Source organism: Nannospalax galili, unplaced genomic scaffold (assembly GCF_000622305.1).
Source record: "Nannospalax galili isolate Female #2095 unplaced genomic scaffold, S.galili_v1.0 scaffold799, whole genome shotgun sequence".
In the NCBI taxonomy this organism is placed as follows: domain Eukaryota; kingdom Metazoa; phylum Chordata; class Mammalia; order Rodentia; family Spalacidae; genus Nannospalax; species Nannospalax galili.
This window is the reverse complement of record NW_008343085.1, coordinates 454,916-472,526: the sequence shown is the minus strand read 5'-3', so window position 1 is coordinate 472,526 and position 17,611 is coordinate 454,916. Positions and strand designations below refer to the sequence as shown.

The 17,611-nt window shown below is 50.9% G+C and overlaps 1 protein-coding gene across 9 annotated transcripts in view; it reads left to right on the top strand.

Annotated features, from left to right (window-relative positions):
- The window catches only part of Ripor1 (RHO family interacting cell polarization regulator 1), a 20,821-nt gene extending 9,071 nt beyond the window's left edge, over positions 1-11,750 (top strand). The window contains exons 2-23 of one of the 9 annotated variants that reach the window (XR_003850464.1): positions 374-500; positions 621-773; positions 940-1,018; positions 1,523-1,546; positions 1,647-1,700; positions 1,819-1,971; positions 2,070-2,133; positions 2,221-2,264; positions 2,339-2,464; positions 2,955-3,103; positions 3,178-3,307; positions 3,392-4,876; positions 4,963-5,084; positions 5,937-6,069; positions 6,326-6,461; positions 6,594-6,755; positions 6,994-7,152; positions 7,296-7,492; positions 7,576-7,659; positions 7,746-7,836; positions 10,826-10,962; positions 11,436-11,750. Coding sequence is in view for 8 of the 9 variants with exons in the window: in XM_029566424.1 (XP_029422284.1) it covers positions 374-500; positions 621-773; positions 940-1,018; positions 1,523-1,546; positions 1,647-1,700; positions 1,819-1,971; positions 2,070-2,133; positions 2,221-2,264; positions 2,339-2,464; positions 2,955-3,103; positions 3,178-3,307; positions 3,392-4,876; positions 4,963-5,084; positions 5,937-6,069; positions 6,326-6,461; positions 6,594-6,755; positions 6,994-7,152; positions 7,296-7,492; positions 7,576-7,659; positions 7,746-7,836; positions 7,977-8,074 (3,770 nt within the window). In the remaining variant the exon portion in view is untranslated. Of the gene's footprint in view, positions 1-373; positions 501-620; positions 774-939; positions 1,019-1,522; positions 1,547-1,646; positions 1,701-1,818; positions 1,972-2,069; positions 2,134-2,220; positions 2,265-2,338; positions 2,465-2,954; positions 3,104-3,177; positions 3,308-3,391; positions 4,877-4,962; positions 5,085-5,330; positions 5,893-5,936; positions 6,070-6,325; positions 6,462-6,593; positions 6,756-6,993; positions 7,153-7,295; positions 7,493-7,575; positions 7,660-7,745; positions 7,837-7,976; positions 8,400-10,825; positions 11,181-11,435 lie in introns of those variants that run through there. The other 8 variants (XM_029566427.1, XM_029566426.1, XM_029566425.1 and 5 more) reach the window with 8 other exon arrangements.
- The last annotated feature ends 5,861 nt before the right edge of the window (positions 11,751-17,611 follow it).

Here is a 17,611-nt window from a genome sequence, read left to right as displayed (position 1 = left end):
GGGGGCGGCGAAGGGGGGGAGGACGGGCTGGGGCAGGGCTGGGGACGCCGCCCCGCCCCCGGTAAACAGGCGCTTCCGCACATTCTTCGCGCGGCCCGCCCCTTTCCTGCCCCTTCCCAGCTGGAGGAGGGTCCCTGCGCGATCACCTCCGCAGGAAGTAGGGGCCGAGCCTTGGCCACACAGAGTCCGAGGCCGAGTCTCCCGCTGCTGCCCTGTCATTAGCGCGCAGGGCTGACTACGGCGGCTGGAGCCCACTGGGGCGGCGGCACCTGAGGACCAGGGAGAGCCTGCCCAGCCGTGGGACCCAGCCGTGGGAAGGGGCTTCTTCAGGGACCCGATTGGTGCTGGACACACACACCCCCGCCACCCCCAGGGAGCCCCGCGCGGACTCATTCCATGATGTCCCTGTCGGTGCGGCCGCAGCGCCGCCTGCTCAGCGCCCGGGTCAGTAGGAGCCAGTCCTTCGCAGGCGTCCTCGGCAGCCACGAGCGCGGTCCCAGGTACGCTGCAAGGGATTTGTGGGGTTGAGAGAGCCAGATGGGGTTGGAACTGGGTGCGCATTGAGGATTTGGGGGATTCTTGCTGGCCGCTTTCTAAAGGTAGTTTCTTTTCTTCTTCAGGAACATCTCGATCTTCAGCCCACCCGGGCCCCCACGGAAGCCCCTAGTGCTCTCCCGGGTGTCCAGGATGTTTTCAGTGGCCCATCCAGCCTCCAAGGTGCCACAGCCAGAGAGGCTGGACGTGGTGTATGCTGCCCTTAAGCGGGGACTGACGTAAGCAACTCCTTCCTTATGCAGTGACCCAGGATCCCACCCAAAGCTCCCCGTGTTCTTCTGCAAGTTTGACACTTCCCTAGTCCTGCACCCCCTTCTTACTGTCAACATCCTGTCAGCTTGAAGCTGGAGAGATAAGCTGACTCCTCACTTACCTCTTCCCCAGGGCCTATTTGGAAGTGCATCAGCAGGAGCAGGAGAAGCTCCAGAGGCAGATAAAAGAGTCCAAGAGGAATTCTCGCCTGGTGAGTGATGGTACAGGGTGCCCTGGACCAATGCCTTTGCAATGTAGGGGCTGGACAAGGCAATCTTCCATGATATTGGGGCTGTTTTCTGTGGTGACTTGGTCTAGGTGTTTCTATCCCAGCTTCTTTGCCTGTACACACTTTTGCTTGAGACCCAGTGGTTGCTCATAAAAGTTTGCAGTGGGGGAGGTCAGACCCCAGTCATGACAACAAGAGATTATATTTCAGTGGAACTGAAGAGAGGGCCAGAGTTCTTCCTGGGAAGAGGTCAGTGCTTTTCAAAGGAGGAAACATTTCTGTTAAATCTTGAAGGATATCTGACCCTTGCTGGTCATGACAGCAAGAGATTATATTGTAGTGGTACTGCAGAGAGGGCCAGAGTTCTTCCTGCAAAGAGGTCAGGACTTGTCAAAGAAGGAAACATTTCTGTTGACTGGAAGAATTTCTGGATGGGCAAGTTGGGGTCCTCCTCACACTTCCTAAGTATCTTATCTTTCTTTGTAGGGCTTCCTGTATGACTTGGACAAGGTAAGTTATATAGAATGGTGTTGGAAAGGGGTTGGTTAACTCATAGGGTGAGGACAAGGTTCTGGGCCTTAGGTTTCTTTTGACTCAACTCTTCCCCTAGCAAGTCAAGTCCATAGAACGTTTTCTGCGACGACTGGAGTTCCATGCCAGCAAGGTACTTGTGCAGCATGCATGCAGAATGGGTTGGGTTTGGTTATCCTAGGAAAATGGGGAAGGTCCTGAGTGAGCAACTTCAGTGGTCAGTCTTCAGTCCCATACCGTCACCTTCCCAGATCGATGAGCTCTATGAGGCATACTGTGTCCAGCGGCGTCTCCGGGATGGTGCGTACAACATGGTCCGTGCCTATAGCACAGGATCTCCAGGGAGTCGAGAGGCCCGAGATAGCCTGGCTGAGGCCACTCGAGGGCATCGAGAATACACAGAGGTAAGAGATGAGGGGCACTGTGCCAGAGGTACAGGGTGTGGCAGGGCTGGTAAGGGGACCAGTTCTTCATTCCTCCTATCTTCACCTCTCCTTCCCAGAGCATGTGTCTCTTGGAGAACGAACTGGAAGCACAGCTGGGCGAGTTTCATCTCCGGATGAAAGGTACTGAATTGTGGGGGTAGATGAGAGGCAAGAGTGGGTATGCTTAAAGCCCCCTAACATGGCTCATCTTCTCCTTTTTGTGCCCAGGGCTGGCTGGCTTCGCCAGGCTGTGTGTGGGTGATCAATATGAGGTATGAGGTTGTGCCTAGAGGGGCTAGGATGGAAGGGTCCCAATCCCAAAGCTGCTTTCATCCTGTTTCCCCAGATCTGCATGAAATATGGCCGTCAGCGCTGGAAACTAAGAGGCCGCATTGAGAGTAGTGGAAAGCAGGTGTGGGACAGTGAAGAAACTGTCTTTCTTCCTCTGCTCATGGAATTCTTGTCCATCAAGGTGATTTCTCTGCCCAGATCCTCAGGACAACTTTGGTCCTATGAATCCTATCACCTTGTGAACTCACTGTGACTCTCTCCTGATCTTGAGACCTTCTTTCCCATGATGCCTTCATAATATCATGACCCTGGAAATTTGTGACCCATGACCTCCATGATCCCCATAACCCTCGTCGTTTTGAAAACAATCTTTTTAACTCTTATACCTCACACTTTGATACTGGGACCTGTTCAGGATCTAACCTTGTGAATGTTTGATCTTCTGAGCCTCCATAAGGCTGTAACCCTATAACCCTAATGACCCTACCACTTGGATTTCTATGATAACCCATGTAGCCAGATTGCTTCAAGCCTCCAAGGCCCCATGATCCTGAGAACTCCCACCTTCATGGAGTCTGCATGGCTTCATGACCCTGTGACAAGACCTCTGAATGCCCAGGAGCTCATGGCCCCTGCACTCTTGTGACCCCACCATGTGCTCTTGGCTATAGGTAACAGAACTGAAGGGCTTGGCCAACCATGTAGTTGTGGGTAGTGTCTCCTGTGAGACCAAGGACCTGTTTGCTGCCCTGCCCCAGGTTGTGGCTGTGGACATCAATGACCTTGGCACCATCAAGCTTAGCCTGGAAGTCATCTGGAGGTTGGTAGGGCTGAAAGGTTTGGGGCAGGACCAAGGAGGGCTGTGGCATGGCTAATGTCCTTTTCCCTTTCCAGCCCCTTTGATAAGGACGACCAGCCCTCAGCTGCCTCTACTGTTAACAAAGCCTCCACGGTCACTAAGCGCTTTTCCACCTATAGTCAGAGCCCACCAGACACACCCTCACTTCGGGAACAGGCCTTCTATGTAAGTCACGGTTTAGGCCCAGCCCTCACCATCTTCTAGGGCCCTTTTAGGGGCGACTCTGAAATGCCTTTCCCTCTCTTTCAGAACATGTTACGGCGACAGGATGAGCTAGAGAATGGGACAGCATGGTCTCTGTCATCCGAATCTTCAGACGATTCATCTAGCCCACAACTCTCAGGCACTGCCCGCCACTCATCAACTCCCAAACCTTTGGTGCAGCAGCCTGAGCCCCTGCCCATCCAAGTTGCCTTCCACAGACCTGAGACCCCCAGCTCTGGCTCCATGAATGAAGAGAGGGCCATGGCCCCAGCCCTGGTCAATGGGCATGCCCCTTACAGCCGGACTCTGAGCCACATCAGTGAGGCCAGTGTAGATGCCGTCTTGATTGAGACTTCAGTGGAGGCTTTGGGCTCTGAAAGCCTAGCCCCAGGACCTACCCCACCTGTACACCCAGATCCTACCCATGAGGAACAGCCCTGTAGCATTCTTCCTGTCCTAGACACTGGCCATTCTCCCACCACAAGACCCACCCTCAGTACAACTAGCCCTGCCCCTTCTACACAGCTAGACTTAGTTAACAAGGCCACAGACTCTGGCCCTTCTGAGTTGTCAAGTTCCACCACTATAAGCTCCAGCAATAGTACCATAAGCTCTATCAACAATGTTCCAAGCTTCACTTCCACTAGTATAGTTTCTACCCAGAAACCTGTGCTCTACACCCTCACCACTACAGGCCCTATCCCTAGTGTTACAGACCCAGCCCAGACTACTACAAGCCCTACCCACACTACAAGTGCTACCTACACAACAGTAAGCCCCACCCACAGTGCCCCAAGCCCCATCCATACTACCCCTAGCCCCACCTACTCCACCCCTAGCCCCACCCATACCCCCCCTAGCCCCACCCATACCACCCCTAGCCCCACCCATACCACCCCTAGCCCCACCCACACCACTGTAAGCTCTGCCCACACTACCACAAGCCCCATTCATACCACTGCAAGCCCCATTCACACTACCACAAGTTCTATCCACAAAGCCAGAATGTCAACTCATACCACTACAAGTCATACCCTCGATACTACAGACCCAGTCCAGGCCACCACAGTTCCCATCTCCATATCAGAAAGCCCTTCCCCTTCTCCAAACCTTGCTATGCACCCCACCCCCACAGTCTCCACACTCTCAGACATTGAACTCCTGCCCTGTAGTTACCCAATCTCCACTCCCTATACTCAAACAGACCCCACAATACCCAGCACCTCCTACCAGAGTCCTGCTTGTTCTGGTTGGAAGCCCTGTACAAGCCCTGATCCAACTCCCACAGAACCTATCCTTAAGAGCCCGAGCCCCACTCCCTCATCCCAAGCCCCTGCATCCCAACATTCAGAACTTGGCCTCACCACAGCTGCTCAAGCCCCAGTCCCTGAAATAATGAAAGGGACTGGAGACAGTAGGCTGGAAGAGGCCTTGGGGGCCCTAATGGCTGCCCTGGATGACTATCGTGGCCAGTTCCCTGAGCTGCAGGGCCTGGAGCAGGAGGTGACCCGGCTAGAGAGTCTGCTTATGGTGAGGAGGGTACGCTGAGCTGGGGCAGCAGCACAGGGAGGGTGGCCAGCCAATGGTAACAGTTCTGACCCCCTTTACAATCCCAGCAGAGACAAGGCCTGACTCGCAGCCGGGCCTCTAGTCTCAGCATCACTGTGGAGCATGCCCTGGAGAGTTTCAGCTTCCTCAATGATGATGAAGATGAAGACAGTGGTGGTCCTGGGGACAGGTGAGGAGGCTGAGCTAGGCAAAACTGGGGTCTAGTGGGGGCAGGGAGAGATGAAGGGGAGGAGGTGAAGTGATACCAGGTAGAGGAAAGGCATGTAAGTTGGAAGAGAGGCAAGATAGGAATGGGTCAGGTGTGGCCAAGTGGAGGATGTGAGGATGGGCTTGTGGCAAGTGCAGCCGTGTTCATTCCTCCCTTGTATACCTCATGTGTTCTCCATGTCCATGTCTCCAACTCCTCTACCCCCAGTGCCTCTGGCTGCTCTGCTCATCTCTGCAGTATCTGCCTCTCCCACCAATCCCCATCAACTTGTGAGCCTCCTGCTTCTCTTCTTTCCCTTGATCTCACCTTGGACCTACCGTTTGAAGGACCTCTTTCAGTGCCTCCCCATGTATCGTGTGTCCCTCAGCATTGTCCCTCTCTGAGATCCCAAGTCTCCCATAGGTCCCAGCCCCTGAACTCTCATTCCTGGAATGGACTTTACCGATTCCAGTTGGAGAGTTGGGCCCGGTCCTTCCTCCCTTTACTGCTTCCTAGGTTCCAGTCCCAATCCCTGCGCCCTTTGCAGTCCACATTTCATAGACCTTCCTGCCTGCAACCCTACTCATGCCCATCCTGGTCCCAGAAGCCCCTGCGGTCCTAGCTGGAGGTAGCAAGACAGACTATAAGGACCCCTGCTACCTGCTGCTGGTCACAGTCCCTTCCTCCTGAAAGTCCTTTGTGAACTTACCCATTGTCTGTGTCTGCACATTGTCTGTTTGTTCATCTTGGGTGGGAGGAACTTAATAAAAACAAACTCTGGTGACCAGATGGTGATGTGTGCTCCTGGGGTGGTTGACTCCATTTTTCTCTCAGGCCCCCAAGCAGCCCGGAAACTGGGGCTGAGGACAAATTAGACTCATCGAGTGCCCAGCCCCTTAGCACAGGGTGTCCAGCCCTGGATGTCACCTTGGCCCAGCACCTGTACCACTGCAGTCACCTCCTGCTGGTGAGGCAGATAGTTTTCCCCAACCCTCCCTTGAAACCCCTTGGAGCTCTGCATTCCAATCCTGGCCCTCTAAACTTCCTCTGAGTTCTATACTTCAGTGTCCGATGGCCCTGGCATTTGGTTCCTCTTGAATGTAATATATCCCATACTCTTTCCTCCCTGCCTTAGCCTCTCCCAATGCATGTTGGAATTTGTAGTCCCCCTCCCCCAATTCCTACCATGAGGTCTAAATTCCTTGGCTACCCCTGTTCTCCAGAAACTGGGCACATTTGGGCCTCTGCGCTGCCAGGAGGCATGGGCCTTGGAGAGGCTGCTGAGGGAAGCACGTGTGCTTGAGGCAGTCTGTGAGCTCAGCAGGCGGTGGGAGATCCCTGCCACTTCTGCCCAGGAAGGTAAAGAAAGGCCTCTTGGATTTGGGATGTGGTGTCTGCCAGAAGTTTATACTTCAACTTTCCCTATTGATGTGCCTGTCTGTCCCTTGTCTGACCTTTTCTGTTGCTGATGGTTTCCCTCACCCCTCACAGTGGTGCAGTTCTCTGCCTCTCAGCCCGGCTTCCTGACCTTTTGGGACCAGTGCACTGAGGGACTCAGTCCCTTCATCTGCCCTGTGGAGCAGGTGCTCCTCACCTTCTGCAACCAGTATGGTGCCCGTCTTTCCCTGCGCCAGCCAGGTTTAGCTGAGTCTGGTGCGTGGGATGCCTACCTATCCTGTCTTTTGTTTTTCAACTCCCCAATGACAAGACCTTAGTGAAAGTCAGGCTAGCCTATACTGACAAGCTGAGCATTTGAGAAACAGTGAAGGCTTGTCCTTAGGGAAGGGTGTGGACAAGGAGCCCCTGGGCCCAAGCTAGAATGGGAGCATTCTCTTTTCTCTGAGAAGCCTGGGTCCATCCCAACTCAAGCTGTTGGCACTGTTTCTTGCAGTATGTGTGAAGTTCCTGGAAGGTGCTTTGGGGCAGAAGCTGCCCAGGAGGCCCCAGCCAGGCCATGGGGAGCAGTTCACCATCTTCCAGTTCTGGAGTTATGTAGAAACCTTGGACAGTCCCTCCATGGATGCCTATGTGACTGAGACTGCAGAGGAGGGTGAGGCTTTGACCCCAACCACAGAATGAACTGGCTCTGTGGGTGGGCCTATGGGTGTGGATAGAGCATGAAGACTTCTTACCCTATGAGGCTCCTTGCTTTGCCATCTTATCCCAACCCCCACACTTCTTTCCTTCTTTTAGTGTTATTGGTGCGGAATCTGAACTCTGATGACCAGGCTGTTGTGCTGAAGGCACTGAGGTTAGCACCCGAGGGGCGGCTACAAAAGGATGGGCTTCGGGCCCTTAGCTCCCTGCTAGTCCATGGCAACAACAAGGTCATGGCTGCTGTCAGCACCCAGCTCCGGAGTCTGTCACTTGGCCCAGTCTTCCGAGAAAGGGTGAGTTTGGCAAGACTCTCTTATGGGCAAAGCTGGAGTTCAGAGTTCCCAGTGTCTAAGTCTCCTCTTTCACCTTTGTCCAGGCTCTCTTATGTTTCTTGGACCAGCTTGAAGATGAAGATGTGCAGATTCGAGTAGCTGGATGCCTAGCCTTAGGCTGCATCAAGGTGATCCCTGTCAACCTACCACCTCTATCCCTTGGCTCATCCTACCTGCTCCACTGAACCCACCTTAATGTTTTATGTTCTCATAGGCTCCTGAGGGTATTGAGCCCCTGGTGTACCTGTGCCAAACAGACACAGAAGCTGTGAGGGAAGCTGCCCGGCAGAGCCTGCAGCAGTGTGGTGAGGCTGGGGTGTGAGAGACATGAGTAAAATGGATTTGGGGACATTTTGGCTGATGGGAGTAGGGTGAGATAATGCCAGGGGTGGAAGGGCCTGGAAGAGGCTAGGGCCACTCTTGACCTTATCCTCACACATCACAGGAGAAGAAGGACAGTCTGCTCATCGACGTCTAGAGGAGTCCCTGGATGCTTTGCCCCGAATCTTTGGTCCCAGCAGCATGGCCAGCACAGCATTCTGAACTCTCCAATCACCAACTTTCAGTGTCCTTTTCCCCATTTTCAGGGCTCACCAGGGACTGGCAGGGAGGGTGAGAGCTGGCTCCAGACACCCCTCCCCACAGATTCCTATCAATGAAAATCTAATATATTCTTCTGTTACCCTTGGGGTTGGTAGAGTCAGTGCCTAAAGTGAAGTGCCTCCCAGCCTTGGCTCTGATATCTTTTGCCACAAATAGTGTCCGGGGCCTGGCCATCTTGCTCTGCCTCACCACATCCCTTGGTTTTGTATTTTATTTACATACAGAGTTTTACAGAAAATAAAAAGAAAAATGCTTTTCCTACATAGCTTGCTGCACTCCTGGGCCCTCTGCTCCAACACCTTTTGAAGCGCCCTTCCTGACACAGATGTGTCCACACTCCAGCTGTGACAATAGCATGTGCACTTGCCCTGGAAATCCTGGTGGAAGGCGGCTCAGGGTTGGGCTTGTAGAAGAGACACAGAAGGGGAGGGAGCAATGCTGAATAGGCTGAGCCTGTAGCTGGACCTGGGAACTACAGCCCCTGAGTGGAGCTAAAGGCGTACCAGGCCCCAACAAGTCCCAATTTAGGCTAATCCTAGACTGGCTTTTGGCAGAGAAGCCAGCAACAGAAGCCAGCATTGACTGTGAGCTTCTTGCCACCAGGGGGCAGCAGAACTGCATCAGTGGGTGCCAGACTTACGTAGGTTCCCATCCCATCAGGGAAGCAAAGCAAAGGAGCTCCTTTGGCTGCAGAGGGAGGGGGAATCCTTGGTGAGGGGAGGAGCTGACAGCAAGACCCTTTCCTCCCCAAGGCACCTCCTCTGAGCAGTCCTCTGAAATAGCAAAGAGCTGAACTCTGGCCCCCAACTGCCACCAACCTGTGTTGCTAGAGGAAGTAGGACTCTCAAGAGAGGACCTCTCCCCCCCACCACCCCCCAGCTGCCTGGCACTGAAGTTTGTTACCCCAGGAGGTTAAGAGTCCTGTGGGAGGAACTTGAGGGTGGGTTAAGATTTCAGGATGGCAGGCCTTTGTTAAGAAGGTCCTCAGGGAGTTCCATACCCATGGCTATAGAAATTGACCCTCCACCCTCTCCAACTAGAACTTCAATTATCCAGAGACAGGGCATGAAGGCCTCTCTCATCCTGAGTGTCCCAGTACCTGTGGTGATAGCACAGCAGTGTGACACCATGTGGACAGAGCTAGTATGGGAAGGGAGGTGTGTGCCTGTACTCTGGAAGGGCCGATTAGGTACCAACAGTTGCCTTGCTGAGGGAGGGGGTAGTAGTGACCTAGATCACTGGGGAGCTTACCCTACAGTGCTTTAGAGCTGCGTATGCGTTTTTGGCGGAGGCCTTCACCACCTGCTGGGGAGGCCATGCTCAGTGTGGAGCAAAAGAAACCGGCAACAGGAAAGGAGCACAGGAAACACCTGTGAGTGGATGCAGGTGGCTCACCACTAGAGTAGGGTGTGGGTGGGGTGGGGGCAGGCAAGCAGCACTTACTGCCATAGCTTTGCTTCCTCTGTAATTATGAAGTGTGACCTTGGCAGGAGAGAGCAGTTGGGGTGGTATAGAATACATAAAGCAATCAGGTAACAGAGACCACACTAATGTCTACAGTTGGTCACAGCTAGGAAGCAGTCTCAGAACCACCAGTAGAATTCCTGCAGGCCTGAAGCCACACAAGAGGCCCACTGGTAGGGCAAGACTGTCCACTCAGTGGTGGGGAAAGAGGAAGTGAACCCTGACTGAACAGGTCCTAGGAAAATGAAGACTGACTGGGCCAGAATAACTTCACAGCTCTAATGCACAGCACAGAAGAGAGACTGGACAAGAAATGGGGGATAGAAAAAATGTCATATATCCAGCCAGAGGACAATTACAGCTGTCACTGAAAATCCCTCCTGGCAAAATCCAATGATGGGAAGGAACAGGACCCCTCTGTCTTCGACAAGAAGGAATCTAGGGCCAGAGCTTAGGATTCTGCTCTGAGGAAGGGTTAAGTCAGGATGGACAAGAGCTAGAATTAGGACAGTCTGAGCACAGATAAGTAAAGACCTTTTAAGGCCAGGGAAGACAGGGTATAGATCCTCAGGCCTTTGCCCTTCAAGCCTTTCTGGTTCAAAACTGCAAGGATCAACCACAGGACAGCCACCTGACCCTTCCTCTCCATCCACAACCTGAAGTCAGGCTGATTGGTCTCCTTGTAGCTCAAGATCAAGCATTGGTCTCTCAGATAGTGGAAGGCAGAACTCTTGTCCTTACCACCTGTACTCTTTCCTCCCACAGGGCACAGCAGCCCCAGTACTCTCCTACCTCCTCCTACCTGGCTATCATGCAGGCTAGAAAGGCAGTGTTTCTCCTGCTCAGAGTCAGAACAGTTGGGAGCCTGCTGTCCCAGGTGGTGGGAAGTTGGTAACATCTGTAGTCAAAGGTATTAGAGCAAGGAAAGCCCCTGCCCAGAGGGAGCAATGGAAGTGGGCCTTCAAGTCCTGTAACACACTAAAATGTCCCCATCATTTGAGTCCACTGAGGCCATAGCCATACCCTGGTCATCATCTGTGGAGCTCTGCACAGAGGAAATTGACATGTGCCACTGCAAATAAGGGGCCAGACTAAAGGTGGTCCAGGACATGATTTATTGTGTTGGTGGCTGCTGGAGCTTGCCTCCATTCCCCTCCTTTCCTCTTGTCCTCTTCTAACCTTACCTTTTCCTCTTGTTTCCCATTCTTCTTCCTCATGTATTCAAAGCTGCAAAGAACCAAAAAAAGAAGAAAAGACATGTTTGTGAAGGCAAAGCAGCAGATGGCTGACACGAGGAAGAGGACTGCTTCTTTGTCTCACCCACAGAGCGGGGGTGCCTTCCTGTGTGTTTCTGTGCCTGCTATGTGGGTACAATCTACTGAATCCCAGGCACATGAGATGCTCCCTCCTTTCCCTACATCCCTCCAGACAGCCCTGGAAATGTATGATTTAGTCCACCTATCCCCCATAGGTAGAATACTGGTTCTTGACTTGACTGCTGGGCCAGGCTTTTCTGGGCCCAGATAGAGGGTGAGATCGGGAAGACTCCAGTTCCTCCTTTAAAAAAGCTAAGGAAGCACAATATATCATTTAGAAAATAAAACTATCATTGGCCTACAAGAAAGGCCTCTTGTTCCAGAAGACTGTGATCAAGTGATAGCCTCTAGTCTAAATTTCATGTTAAAGTTCAAGGCCCAACAGCTGCCTTCGAACTTACTATACGTCCAAGGCATATAAACATGCAGCAAATGCTGACTTAGAGCAGCTAAGTAAGCAGCTGAATTGCTATGGCTAACACCTGTCCTCCTAGATAACTGCTTTGACCTTTTCTCCTCAGGCATCCCCTTAAACAGGACTCCAGGGTTCCACTCTATTGAAAGGCATGGCTTCCATCTACATGTGAAACTGAATGTCAGTCACTCAGTTTTCACTTCATTTCTAGACCCCTGCATCCAACTGCTGTCTGGACACTTCCTTTTGAACATCTGAAGCATTTCAAATTCAACACCTCAAGGCCTATTCCTCCACTAGGGTTCTTGAGGTCATCAACTTACCAAAGTACTCAAGTCATAGAACTGGGCATCATTCTTATTTTCTGCCCCCTCTGCTCAATTATCAAAATCCTCTCTTAATTAAATACTCTAAATTTGAACATTTCTGAACTCTTGTCCATTTCTTTTGTGTGTGCATACATATATGGGTGTGTGCGGGGCCATGTAAAGAGCAGAGGTCGAATTGGTGTCTTCCTCGATCACTCTTCACCTTATTTTTTGAGACAGAATGTCACTGGCTTTTTAATTTATTTACTTATTTTTTGGTCTTTTTGAAATAGGGTCTCCCTGTAGCCCCAGGTGACCTCGAACTCACTATGTAGACCAAGCTGGCCTCCAACTCACAGAGATCCACCTTCCCCTGCCTCCCAAGTGCTGGAATTAAAGGCATGCGTCACCACACCTGGCCACTCTTAGTACCATTTTTTTTTCTTTTGGTCTTTTTGAGACAGGGTCTCCCTGTAACTCCAATTGCCTGGAACTCACTCTGTAGAGCAGGCTGGCCTTGAACTCCAGTTCCAGGGGATCTGACAGCCTCTTCTGTCCTCCTCAGGTATTGCACAACACGGGTGCACTTACCTACACACAGGCAATACACGCATACACATAAAAACATAATAAAATATTTTTATTTTGTCCCTGTTGGTTCAGCTTCAAGCCTCCAGGGGGAGCTGTAAGCAGGGCTATGCTGATTTGGTGTGGCCAAGGGGTGGGGTGACTTTATGTCCCCGGAGTTGGGCTGGGTTTCCTTCCTTCCTGGTCCTTTTCTTTTTTCTAAACAAAGCTTTATCCATAGTCCATACACCATGAGGTTCAGTCATTTAAAGTGTACAATTTGTTAGGCTGGAGAGATGACTCAGTGGTTAAGAGCACTGGCTGCTCTTGCTAGAGGGCCTAGGTTCGGTTCCCAGCACCCACATGGCAGCTAACAGCCATCTAGAATTCCAGTTGCAGGGGATCTGATGCCCTCTTCTGACATTCACAGGTACTGCACAACATGGGTGCACCCATATACATGCAGGAAATACACTCATAAAAATTAAAATAATAAAATATTTAAAATGCAAAAATATTAATAAATAAATAGAGAGTACAATTTGCTGGACCACTGGGTGGTGCAAGCCTATAATCTCAGCAGTTAGGAGGTTATATCAGGAAGATCAGGGGTTCAAAGTCATCCTCAGCTACACAGCAAGTTTAAGGCCAGTCAGGACTTCATGCGATCCGGTCTCAAAAAAACCCCCAAAAATTAAAAATAAATAAGGGCTGGAGAGATGGCTCAGCAGTTAAGAGCACTGGCTGTTCTTGCAGACTGGTTGGCTCCTCTGACAGGTACGGCACAGGGGGAGAGGCCAGGACCAGCCTGGGTCCCTCTCTTGGGGGCTGAGCGGGATGGTGAGTGTCGGCGACTCAAAAGAACCACACCGAGTCGGGAGTCTTGTCGAGGCAGGAACTCACTTTATTGCAACAGGCATCAACTTATATAGTTTAAGCAAAAGGGGAGTGGAAAGGGGAGTGGGTATAGGAATGCATCATCTGGGGTGATGACTGAGCCACTGGGAATTTACCACGCCAGCTGTTACTGGGCAGAGGCAATCTGAAGTCGGGCCCTGCTGAGTCACCTCCACGAGGAAGTGACCGGCCAGAGACAGGTCGCTAAACTTTAGTCAGGCTCAGGAAGTTACATTAGGCCTTATTTTTCTCTATGCCACAAGTATGAGGGTCCCGAAGGCCCAACATATTCCCCCTTTTGTTTTTGTTGTGAAGGTGGAGAAACATAACCCCTGCCTTAGGTTTGTCTCCCTTTTGGAGATCTTACCCATCACTGGGTGTTATGACTCTTACTTGCCGCAGCGCCTCTCCATGTCCTGTCTTAGGTTGCCTCTCCTCAGATGCTGAAGTTGCCCGTCCTCGGGTAACCATGATTGCCCTCATGGCCCCTGTCTTAGGTTCATCAGTCTGGGAGGGTCTTACCTGTCATCGGCTACATGGAGGGCAGGGGTCGGTTGATCACACAAGAATAGCCAATCGTAAGAGCCTGGCTCCTGATCAGCGAGCCTGTGATAATGAGCCTCTACCTAATGTAACTTGATTGCCTCTATTTTCTGGTGAACAAATCTCATAAGTTTGTTAAATATCCAAGGCACGAAAGTAAGGATAAGGAGAAGTGTGAGGAGGGGCCCAAGTAGGGGGAGGAGGTAGGGCAAGAAGCCATGTAAGCTGGTCCAGGGGGGGTTTTCTTGAAACTCTCGCCTCCTCTTTTCTAGATCTTCTTGGAGTTTTTAAATTTTATCCTGGATGATCCCGGATCTACTGGCATAAAAGCAGCATTTTTCCTGTAAAAATAAACAGATGCCTCCCTTTTTGGCTGTTAGTAGATCCAATTCCCTCCTATTTTGTAACACCACCTCAGCCAAAGAACCCAATTGTTTTTGAAGATTAAGGATGGTACCAGAAAGAAGTTGGACATCGTCAGTCAACTGTAGGGAGAGGTTTTTGTGTAGATGGGTGGTTAATCCTAATCCTGCGACCCCAGTGGCCATCCCAGTGGCTATCCCCAATCCCGCCAAGGGGGGAATCATATGAACGGCTCTCTTTTTTTTTAACCTCCCATATAATCAAAGGAGGGGATTGGAAGGGGCTCGTCTCCTGGGATGATGTCTATGTCAGGAGTTAAGATGGCAAAAGCACAAAGGCCTGTCCAGTTGACTGGTAGAAAGCTATGGGCCCATCCTCCTCCACACACAAGGGCCATACCAGCAGGGGGGCAGAAAATAGTATCAGTTGGCATGGAGATATTTGAGCTGCAGGATGTGGGGGGAATACCCCCCATATCAATCTGGGAGATGTTTGGTTGAGGCACAGCCCACACACAGGAGCCAGTCAATATTGGCAAGGGCTGACCTGAATGGGGGGGGCAGGGTACAGTTATGTAATAAATTGAGATTTTTGGTATCGGAAGAATTAACAAGTACTGCAATGGGTCGGGGGGGCCCTACACGCAGGCAAAGCCAGCAATCTTTACCCATGGTGGGGGCGGTCTGATTTAGGAGTGAGAAGGTTAGCTCTAACAAATCCTCAGTATGGGGGTCAAGGGTCAAGTCGCCCCGCTCTTCCGGGATGATGACAGGGTGATAATTAAGCTCTGGATATTGTGCCTTGATTTTCTGTTCTATTTCCTTTTGAACCTATGTCTCTCTGGCCCTATCTTGAACCCCGCCACCATCGGTGTACCCAATAGGGGCCTCAAGGTCCCAACATGTCACCTGTCCAGGGTTTCCCAGGCAAGGAGAGGGGGCCAAGTTTCCTCCCCAAGGAGAGCGGCTGGCTCTGCAAAGCCCCTCACCCCTGTCCAATAAGTCTTATTATTAGAGGGGTTTGTGCATTGTTGGGCTGACTGGTAACAGACAGAGTGCATAATTTGATAGTAGGAGGTGCAGGTACAATGACTTGGCCTTCCATTGACAATGGGAATAATCTTGGGTGGGCGGACACAAATCCATCTCTGTTGGGAGATGGAGTGGGATTGACTAATACTCACCACCAGGTGGGCTATTTTATCACCACAATCAGCCTGCTGGGTTGCAGTGTTTCCCCTCCCGAAAGGATAGGCTTCATAGGTCCCACCCTTACATTCGCAGGGCTTTCCCTACTTGGCCTGAAGCCGAACGAGGGCAGCGTTGGGGTCTCCAAACCCGTGTTCACTGGGCGGAATGAAGGTCAGTAGTACAGAGAGCAACAGTGTCCACATCCTTCGCTGTCCTTGGAGGAGAAACAGAGGGATAATCCTCAGGGGTGGAGCACTGCCTGGAAGGGTTATCATCATGGTCCCCTTGTTGGGGCAAGTATTTAATGTCTCTTGCCGGCACTCAGAGGGGCCTCTTTTCATTTTGGGGAAATACACACCCAAACCCTCTTCCCACTGTAAGGAGCGGGTCTGGTTCCCTCCAGGCTCCAGTGAGCGGGTCTCTCCATCTGACCAAAATGGAGCTGTAGTTGGTAGATGAGGACCAATGTTTTTGGAAGGGAGACAAGTACTTGTCTTCTTTGGAAAAATTTAAAATATTTAAGGTAAATAAGGCCTTTTTTAGTTGATCATGTGCGGGCAGGGACTCCCCCTTTTGTTTTTGTAATTGAGTCTTAAGGGTTTGGTTGAATCTTTTGACAATGCTTGTCCTCGAGGGTTATATGGAATGCCCGTAGAATGTGAGATTTTCCATGTCTGGAGGAACTCAAAGAAAGGTCTGCTCACAAAGCATGGGCCATTATTTGTTTTAATTTGATCGGGTAGTCCAAGAGTGGCGAAGCACTGGAGCATGTGACTAATTGCATGTTTGGCCTTTTCCCTGGTGTGGGCCGATGCCCAGCAGGCACATGAGAAGGAGTCAACTGATAGGAAAATGTATTTGAGTTTTTTAAATGGAGCATAGTGGGTAACATCAATTTGCCAGAGGTGGTTAGGCCTAAGGCCTCTGGGGTTGGTACCCGAATTTTGAAGAGGGGGGACCTGAAGGAAAGGTTGGCAAGCCTCTCCAACTGACATGTGTCAATTGATGAAATTGGGTTGCCTCAGCGACTGTGTGACACTGATGTGAAGAGGCCAGCTGATCAGCTATTTTATTTCCCTCTGACAGAAACCCCGGTAAATTTTGGTGGCCTCTAAGATGTTGGAGGAATATTGGATTTACCCTAAGCTTAAGTAGGGTACGTGCCTGGATCATTGGGGGAGATATGGGATTGGAGTCTAATCTAATGTGGGCCTCCACCAGATTAGGTAGTAAATTGACTACATAAAGACTGTCAGAGAATAGGTTGAAGGGCTCTGATATGGAGTCTAATGTCATGACAACAGCAAAGAGCTCTTTAAACTGTGGCAACCCTTTAATTTGGTGAGAGATCGATTTAATGGGCATGGGAGTTTGTCCCTGTTTTAGGGGAGGGTAGATGACCAGAGAGGCACCCAGACGTCCTCCATCAGTAAACACAGTAAAGAATTTAGGGTTGGGCTGAGGAAGGAAAAGTCTGGGAGGATACCATTCGAGCCTTGAGAAGGAGCTCATTCATTTGTAAGGGCCATAATGGCAATTAATTTTGCCGAGAAAACCCTCCAAAGCCAGTGCAACTTTCTCATTATTTTTTTGAAGCCAAGTAAAATATGTCAATCTATAGGGGATGATAATGGAATGGGGTTCAATACCGAACAGTCGGACTGCTGTGTCTCTACCCTTAATAATGTAGTCAGTGATTTGGTTGGTTATGGAATAGGCTTGAGGGTTTTTGCCAACAGACAGATGAATCCACTGTATGGGCTCAACTTCTTGTGCGAGAAGAGCAGTGCACAACGCATTTCAATGAAAAGATAAAGGGACATTGGAGTGTCGGGATCAAACCTTTTTAAAGTGGCCTTATTTATGGACTGTTGGATTTTGGATAGTATTTGTTGACAATGAGATGGGAAAGTTATCCTGGAGGCCAAATCAAGGCCCCTCAGGAGGTCAAACAAGGGAATCAGCTCTTCAGTGGAAATGGATATCCAGGGTCTCAACCAATTAATCTCCCCGAGTAATTTTTGGAGTTGGGATAGATTGTAAGTGTCCTGAATTGCGAGCTGAGACTTTATGGGGGAAACGGTGTCCATAGATGGGGTGGTACCCAGTATTTTAAAAGGGGGAATACTCTGAATCTTATTAGGGGCCACCTTAAAGTTGTTTTCCTGAAGGATAGCAAGACAATCAGAGGTTAGTTCGCGGAGACTGGAGGGCTCGGGGCTACCCAGAATTATATCATCCATATAGATATAGAACAAAATATCCGGCCGCCCAACCAGTGAGGTGAAAATGTGGGCCAGGTAATATTGGCAAATGGGGGGACTATTGGCCATACCTTGTGTTGGGGACCCCTGCTGTCTAAGGTAGCAGTCTCTCCATGTCCAGATAGCCGCAGGCTGGCTCGGTGTTCTTAT